Here is an 8382-nt window from a genome sequence, read left to right as displayed (position 1 = left end):
AAAAAAAAAAAAAAAAAAAAAAAAAAAAAAAAAAAAAAGAAGAAGAAGAAGGAGGAGGAAGCAGGAGAAGAGGAAGAGATTAATGTATCCTCTGTCCTGACTGGACAAGAATCACTCGCTTTCTAACTATCCTAAACTGTGTGAGCACCTCCCAGACACCAGCAACCTCTGCTGAGAAGACCTCTGCTTCTGGTCCCAAGGGTCAGAGGGCAAGAACAAAGCAGGCAGAATACCTTGTTCTTGTTCCCTCCCTCTATTTTTTGAGTAAGTCTCTAGCTCAGGCTATCCTGGAATTCCCCAGGTAGCTAAGGTTACCTTTGAACTTTTTGGGTTTTTTGTTGTTGTTGTTGATTTGTTTTGGTGGGGTTTTTGGTTTTTTTGTTTTGTTCTGTTTTTTTGAGAAAAGATTTCTCTGTGTAGCCCTGGCTATCCTGGAATTAGCTCTGTAGACCAGCTGGCCTCACACTCAGAGATCAGCCTGCCTCTGCCTCCTGAATCTAAAGATGTGTGCCACCACTACCTGTCAACTTTGAACTTCTAATCCTCCCGCCCCCACGTCTTAAGTACAGAGATCACAAGCATATAAAACTATGTCTGAATCATACGGCACAAAGAATTGAATCAGGAGCTTTGTGAATGCCAGGCAAACACTCCCAACCAAGCTACATCCCCAACCACCTTGATCCCCTTTTGAATTTTGCCCTCTGGAATCCAATAAATTAGGTGCTTATATAGAAGCAGGGACCGTCTTCCCACCCAAATAGAGGTTACTCTATTCCCCATCTAGCCTGGCTTTCAGACCTTATTGCAAAGAGGAATGTAGACACAGGTATACACAGCTGCCAGGGAAACGCTGGTCCACACGGTGTACCGATTGGTCCTTGCAGGCACGGAGCACTTAGAGACCCTTATTAAAGTAGACAAAGAGGACTTGTTCTCCATACTTGGCCTTGATGGTGTCCCGTAGCTCTGGCTCTAGATAGGAAACTGATAACTCACTGAAAAGGAAACCAGAAGGGGGTTATGAGGATGCTACCAAGACAACCAGCAATTTACCCTGAGAAACAAGCCCACCACGTCACCTCTAAGAAGTCTGTCCTAGTTTAGCATTAACGATCAACTTGACATGGCCTAGTGTCACTTGAAAAGAGAGTCTCAACGAGTAACTGTCTTCATCAAGGTGATCTGTGGGCATGTCTTGGTTATTGGCTGATGTGGGAGTACCCAGGTCAGGCGACACCACTGCCCAGGCAGGTGTCCTTGGGCTCTGAGAAAGCAAAGTATGAGCCTGCATGAACAAGTCACTAAGCGCCATGCCTCCATGGCTTCTGCCTCAAGCTCCTGTTTGAGTTCCTGCCTTGCTGCCCTGCCCTGCCGCAGATAACTAGCCAAATAAATCCTTCCTCCCCTAGGGAATTATCTCTCTGAGAGGTTTCACACCGGTTCTACAGGATAAGACCGAGCCTGCTTAGAGGTCCTTGGCCTTCTAAACTGTGCTGTCACTTCAGGACCCTTGATGGGCCGCTGCATCTTTGTCCCTCTTTCCAATGTAGCCACATTGAATAAAATCTCTTCTGCTTTCCACGAACAAAACAACAAGAACAACAAAAACGAGACTGGAGAGATGGCTTCCTGAGGACACTAATCCAAATCCCAGAAGCCATATCAGGCAGCTCAAACCCGCCCTTAACTCAGCTTCAAGGGACCCAAGGCCTTCTTCTGACTGTTGCAAACACCAGCACATAGAGACACACACATGAATGAAACAAATCCTTCTTCCCCCAGTAGCTCTTAATCACTGTGTGTGCCCGTGCAGCAGAATGAAATGAAGAGAGTCCATTCCAATATTTTAAAATATCACCCTCCCCGTTTTGTGTGTGTGCACGCTTGTGTATGTATGTGCATGCATGTGTATGTATGTGTATGTATGTGCACATGTGCATGAAAGCAGGAGATTAACACCGGGTGCCCGGGTGCCTCTCTCAGTTGTCCTCCATGTTATTTGGGGGTGACAAGATCTCTTACTGAGCCTGGAACTCACCAGTGTAGCTAGGCTGGCCAGTCATTGAACTTCAGGTCCCATGCCTCCCTAGCCCTGAGGTTGGAGGCACACACTGCTACACTCAGCTCTTTTACATAGAATCTGGGTGACCTAACTCAGATTCTAGGGTTTGCATGGCAAGGATGTTACCAAGTGTGCCATCTCCCAGACCTTTTCTTAAGTTTTTTGAGACAGGGTTGTTAAAAAGTTTTTAACTGCTTTTGTTGGCTAGGGTCCATATATTCCAGGCTAGCCTTGAACTTTGGTTTTTGGTTTTTTTAAAGATTTATTTATTATGTATACAGAGTTATGCCTGCATGTATGGCTGCAGGCCAGAAGAGGGCATCAGATCTCATTACAAATGGTTATGAGCCACCATGTGGTTGCTGGGGATTGAACTCAGGACCTCTGGAAGAGTCGCCAGTGCTCTCAACCTACGAGCCATCTCTCCAGCCCCCAGCCTTGAACTCTTGATCCTCCTACTTTAACCCCATGCCCACCCCCCAGGGTGGAATTACAAGTTCAATTCCTGATCTTTACAGACAAAAGTATCATTGGTCTCTGTCGAAATAAATGTCACCTTTGACCTCCGCCTCCTCTACCTGGATGGACTACAGTTGTTGGCTTTAACATCTGTCTTCTCCACCAGTCTGTGAGCACAGGACTCAGGAGGTGACTGCCAAATGGCCATGATCCCGCACAGAGGGTGGAGTGAACTGCTACTATTTCAGGTCATTCACAGCTACACCTGTGTCCTGGAGCCAGCCTCCAGCTGGCCCCAGGCTGACAATGCCCCCGTCCCCCATCTCTTCTCCCACCCTTCCTTCCAGGAAACACAGAGGAAGCAGAGGTGCAAGCCCATGCACAGACCAGAGCACAAGCCAGAGTAAGCAGGATAAATGTCTTACTCAACTTTAAAGGCCAGATCCAGGCAGAAGTGGCCTTGCTAACCCTCAGCCGGCAGGACAAGATACCTCCTGTTGTCCCCCACCATGTCCCTAAGGCATTGGTGAGATCAGCTCTTACTCCTGGCTTCTCCCCCAGTCCCTCAGAGTCCTAGCTGGTGTGCCATTCACCCCGAGTTAGAAGGCCAGAATTTAGGCAGATGCGCAAGATGCGTCCTTAGAAACATCTACTTTCCGGCCCATCCCTCCCTCTCAGCAGTCACTCTAAGCAGTAGCAGGGTGTTTGATAAAACTATCAAATGAGACAGGCGACAAATGGCTGATACCATTCCTGAGGGAAGAGTCCGCACGCCACTGGCACCATAAAGAGGAGGCTGTAAGGAAGGAGAGGAGTGTTAGGGACTCGTCCCAGAGGCCTGGCCACACCCTGTCCCAAGCCTACACTCCTGACCTTCCTTCAGCCCTTCTCTACTCCCTGTTTTGAGACAGGGTCATCGTGTAGAACAGGGGCAGGGGCTGGCTGAGGCTGATCCTGAACTACTGATCCTCCTGCTCCTGCCTCTGCTGGGAGGGCATCCTGTGTGCCACCACCCTGGTTGGGAATTGAACCCAGGGTCAGGTGCAGACTAGGCAAGCACTCTGCCACTGCGGTATCATCCAGGCAATTCATTGTGACTTGGTGATAGAAATCTGTGACCCTCACCCCCCCTACTCCAGCCTCCACTTCACACCTGCAGTCAGATGGGGGACGAGAATAATGATGTAACTAAATAACTGATGTATCTAAGGAAAGTAAACATCAGCCTGCACGGTCACAGGCACCTGTGCCATGCTGGGAAAGGAACTATCACCACAGGGCACAATCAATGACATCCCGGTCAACCGCAAGCTGCTAAGAACACCGTGTGCCATTTGTTTCTGTCTGTGAGGCTGAGATGCTGACAGCCCCAACCAACCTCTGCCTCCTCAGTTCTTTCTTCTTCTCTAAACCCTCTCTGAGGGAGAGGGGACCTTGGGAAGAATGCCGGCTCACACACCTGGGTGTTGCAGCCAGCAGAGAGCCCACACCATCAAGAGGACATACTCACAAGCAGCCACACAGCAAGACCTGTAGGGGGGCGTGCATCACTTTGACCTTCTGCTCAAAGAAAAGAAAAAAAAAAAAAACAGAGAAAGCGGCCCATGAGGGACTCAGCTGCTACAGAGCACACCCTGCACCTATCCCACCAGAAGACGCTAGAGGCTGGGACTGGCCTCCCTGAAGGGGAAAGGTGTTCTCCTGGCTCCCTGCAGACAAGGTCAGGAAGCCTGATCTCATATCTGAAACAGAGGCCAGTAAAGGCTGGCACAGGCTCTGCTTGAGTAAGATGGGGTGGTGGCTACTGGGAAGGACAGGAGGGCCAATTTCGGCGTGGGGTGGGAGGGTGGGGGAGTAACAGGGAGAGTAACCTACCTTCATCAGGTGTAGTCTCTCCAGCCTCTCCATGATGACAGGCAACAGAACTGCAAGAGACAAGCGGCTGAGAGGAGGCAGATCACAGCCAAGGGGGCTGCCGTCTCCCCAAGACTCTCTAGAAAATACTCGCCATTGGGAGAAAAACAGAGACTGCCCAGGCACCGCTACACAGACTCTCCCCCAAGTCCCAGAGAAAGTACGTTTCCCAAAAGTGTGTTCACCAGCAGAAGGCAGACACACACCCCTGGACCTGAAGCATCCTTCTCAAAATGAAAGCTGCCTTGCAGGCTCACACAAACGCATTTGTATCCTACTCTGCAATACGGCCCTGCTGGGACCCAGGGCCGTTCACTGCCTCTGCCATTGTCTCCCAGATACCTCCCACTATTGCTCAGTATTATTAGCTAAATGAAGTTACCTTGCTCCCCCAAATCAGACGAACTGATAGAAACTGGAAGAACATGTGTGGGTCCCCTGGGCTGTCCACTCTCACAAAAAGCTTGAGAAGGTAATGGTACCTCCCACACTTGAAAGCTGAGGTGACCAAGGCCTCGACTAGGTATTCAAGGGTCCCCCCCCAACATATGAGGTGTTCCCCATCTTACTCATGCCAGGGGCTGCCATGGTGATCCGAGAGATAACCACTTGTGCGATGCCCACAGCCGCAGCTCTCTGGGGGCAGAGAAGAGCTGTCAGGGATCACTTTTCAAGTGTGCATGGGCTGCACTATACAGGTGAGGGGGGAGCATGGCCAAGTCTGAGCAGGTAGAGGAATGGATGGACCCACCGGGAGCCAAGTGTCCTTACCCAACCCGCCTGCCTGAAATGACATGGGAAGCCAGTATGGAGAACTAAAGGAGGATGGGGGGTGTCAGACCTGCAATGGCACCCAGGACACGTGTGAGGCCATCGAGGAGGGACGGGGGATGGGGGTGGGGGTTCTGAGGAGGAAGTCTCCCCTCTGCTTACCTGAGAATGGCCAAGCTCATTTTGGTTCCTGTCCTTCACACAGATGCCCTGAATGAGTTCCCTAAACAACAGAAGTTTCTAGATGTTAGGAAGTAGGTGCAAGGAACCTGCCGGGCAGGTGATCCCATCAGGTCACCAGCTCCAAGGACTGATGCAGGAGGAAGCCCCTCTTGCAGCCTGGCCCTTTGGTCTCTCTTCTTCATCCCAGTAGATGGTATCTCAGAAGCGATCCTGAGCAGAGGCCAAGAAAGCCAGCCCTGGATCCTCACTGCCTCGGCGGGCAGACTCCGGAAGCTGTAGGCGTATGTGTGACCTTGAGAATGGTCTTTAACCCTTCTAAACCTCAGTGTTCCTTGTGTGGAGAATAGGGATAATCCTGACACCTACTTCATGGAACCTAGTGAGAATTAAATGATCTACTGGCCAAGTTCTGAGATCAGTGCCTGACTTAGTATCCATTCCCCCAAGCAGTAGCTACTCTGTAGACAAGCTCTTGGCGTCCCTCAGTTGGAGACCAGGTAGACAGCCACACGCATTCATCTGCTTGGGGAGCTAGGCAGAGCAAGGAGTGGAGGAGAGTGGAGGGATGCACGCACAGCACTCCGCAAGCTCTTTCTCCAGGAGCTGCTATGGTGAGCCTCCACCTGCCAACAAAATGTGGCTGTAGTTACCGACAACAGTGGCAATGGCATCCAAGATACCCAGCCCTTATGCCACCTATATTCTAGAAAAATACAAAAGGGAAAAGAAAGAAAACAGAAACTGGGCTGAGGATGTAGCTCAGTAGTCATCCTTGACTAGTGTGCATGGCGAGCGCCTCTAGGCCTTATACCCAGCATGTCAGAGAGAAAAAACAAAACAGGAAGAAGAAGAAGAAGAAGAAGAAGAAGAAGCACCAGCAGCAGCAGCTGCCGCTCCGTTGCTGCCGCCGCCGCCTCTGGAAATGTATGACTATAACCTCAGCACTCCAGAGGCAGAGGCAGAGGCAGAGGCAGATCAGTGCAAGCTCTAGGCCAGCCAGGACTACACAGTGAGACACGGTCCAGAGGCTAGGAGCACATATCACTTTTGCAGAAGACCTAAGTTCAGTTCCCAACACCCACATCAGTTTCACAACTGCCTGTAACTTCAGCTCCATGGAGATCCACTGAGTCCAGTCTCTGCGGGCACCTGCACTCACATACACATACCCACACATACATACACACGATTAAAAATAAAACCTGTAGTCAGGCATGGTGGCGCATGCCTTTAACCCTAGAACTAAGAAGGCAGAGGCGGGCTGGTGAGATGGCTCAGTGGGTAAGAGCACCCGACTGCTCTTCCGAAGGCCAGAGTTCAAATCCCAGCAACCACATGGTGGCTCACAACCATCCGTAATGAGATCTGACGCCCTCTTCTGGAGTGTCTGAAGACAGCTACAGTGTACTTACATATAAAAAAAAAAAAAAAGAAGGCAGAGGCAAGTAGATCTCTGTAAATTCAAGGCCAGCTTGGTCTACATAGTAAACTCCCAAGTCAGCCAAGGATACAAAGTAAGTAATCTCTCTCTCTCTCCTCTCTCTCTCCTCTCTCTCTCTCTCTCTCTCTCTCTGTGGGGGGGGGGGGAGACAAGAAACAAAACCTGCAAGATACAATGGGTTTCTGCATTACCTTTTGTGAAAAGCTCAGTTGGGCTCCGGGGCACACCTGCCCCTTCCCTGGCTTCTCGGAGCCTGTGGATACTGTGCTCAGTTCTGCAGCATTTCTGCCAGTAAGCTAGTCTAAGAGTTTGGGAAGGAGGCAGCATTTACAGCTCTGACTTTCATTCCCTTACCCCAGGATCTAAGCTAGGGGTATAGTTTTAGGCACAGAGCACTTACCTAGCATGCACAAGGCACTGAGTTCAATCCCTGACATGGACAAGAAAAAAGAACTGGTGCATAGGTCCATGATTAATCAACCCCACTCAACCCAATACACTAAATTTAAATCGCCCACTATCTTAGGGCCATTATAGAGAAATGGTGGCCCTTGAGGTGGCCCACTGGTCTTCTCTGTACTGCCCAGTTCCAGGAAGCTACTGGCTCAGCGCGTTGGCCTCCTTTCCGTCCCTGCTAACCCTGTGATGGAGAAGGAGAACAAGGCTCCCTGTACTCACTGCTGTCGCATCATTGGGATATTGACACAGTTAGCGGCAGCCACAGCGGCAAAAGGCACCCATCGGCCCACCAAGGGTGGGGCTCTCTGTTGAAGGCAGGGAACAACAGAAGTTATTCAAGCTCAAACAAAAGGCTTTGGATTATACAGGAAGAGAGGCAATCAAACACAGCCAGTGACAAACGTCCAGACATCCACTCTGGAATCCTCAGACTCCTATGAGCTGGAGAAAGCTGTTTTCACTGGAACTCTGCTGCCCTCTGGTGGCCACTGAGCCCACAGCTCCCCAGTTGTACGTACCTTTGTCCACATGTTCATGCCCACTGCAGTGGCCACCGCAGTAGTAGTAGCTGTGAAGTAGGAGAGGGCCATCTGCCTAGTGAGAGAGAAATTCGAGATGGATAAACACATAGGTGTTGGGAGTGGTGTCACAGTGGCTCAGGCAGGGCCAGGGTCTCTTTAGCAAGAGACTCGAGTACTTGGGCTTCAGGACTCGTGTGACCTGTCTCGTCAACATTCCCATCACTCAGTGCCAAGCACCCTCAGTCCTCTCTCAGAGCATCAAACACACAGCACTTTTTCTGCCTCAGAACCAGTGTATATTGCTGCTCCCTGTTTAAAGACCCCTCCGGCCTCCTACATATTTGAATCCTTGTGCTGGCTAGTTTTATGTCAACTTAACATAAGCTAAAGTCATCTGAAGTGGGACCCTCAAGAAATGCCTCCATAAGATCCGGCTCTAAGGCATTTTCTTTTTTCTTTTTTTTTTTTTTTTAATTTAATTGGTTATGTTATTTATTTACATTTCTTTTTTTTAATTTTTAATATTTTTATTACATATTTTCCTCAATTACATTTCCAATGCTATCCCA

At 49.8% G+C, this 8382-nt stretch overlaps 1 protein-coding gene across 4 annotated transcripts in view; it reads right to left on the bottom strand.

Annotated features, from left to right (window-relative positions):
- Nucleotides 1-365: 365 nt before the first annotated feature.
- Nucleotides 366-8382, bottom strand: part of Sfxn2 (sideroflexin 2) — a 22339-nt gene continuing 14322 nt past the window's right edge. For 2 of the 4 annotated variants that reach the window (XM_029472752.1, XM_029472754.1), the window contains 8 exons: nt 7811-7886; nt 7512-7597; nt 5372-5432; nt 5008-5074; nt 4400-4449; nt 4035-4084; nt 3273-3320; nt 474-906 (listed from right to left, as the gene is read on the bottom strand). In XM_029472752.1, the coding sequence (XP_029328612.1) occupies nt 768-906; nt 3273-3320; nt 4035-4084; nt 4400-4449; nt 5008-5074; nt 5372-5432; nt 7512-7597; nt 7811-7886 (577 nt within the window). In that variant the 3' untranslated portion in view covers nt 474-767. Of the gene's footprint in view, nt 999-3272; nt 3321-4034; nt 4085-4399; nt 4450-5007; nt 5075-5371; nt 5433-7511; nt 7598-7810; nt 7887-8382 lie in introns of all 4 variants that reach the window. The other 2 variants (XM_021152351.1, XM_029472753.1) reach the window with 2 other exon arrangements.

This window comes from Mus caroli, chromosome 19 (assembly GCF_900094665.2).
Source record: "Mus caroli chromosome 19, CAROLI_EIJ_v1.1, whole genome shotgun sequence".
NCBI classification, from domain to species: Eukaryota; Metazoa; Chordata; class Mammalia; order Rodentia; family Muridae; genus Mus; species Mus caroli.
This window is presented reverse-complemented; position numbering and strand designations above follow the sequence as displayed.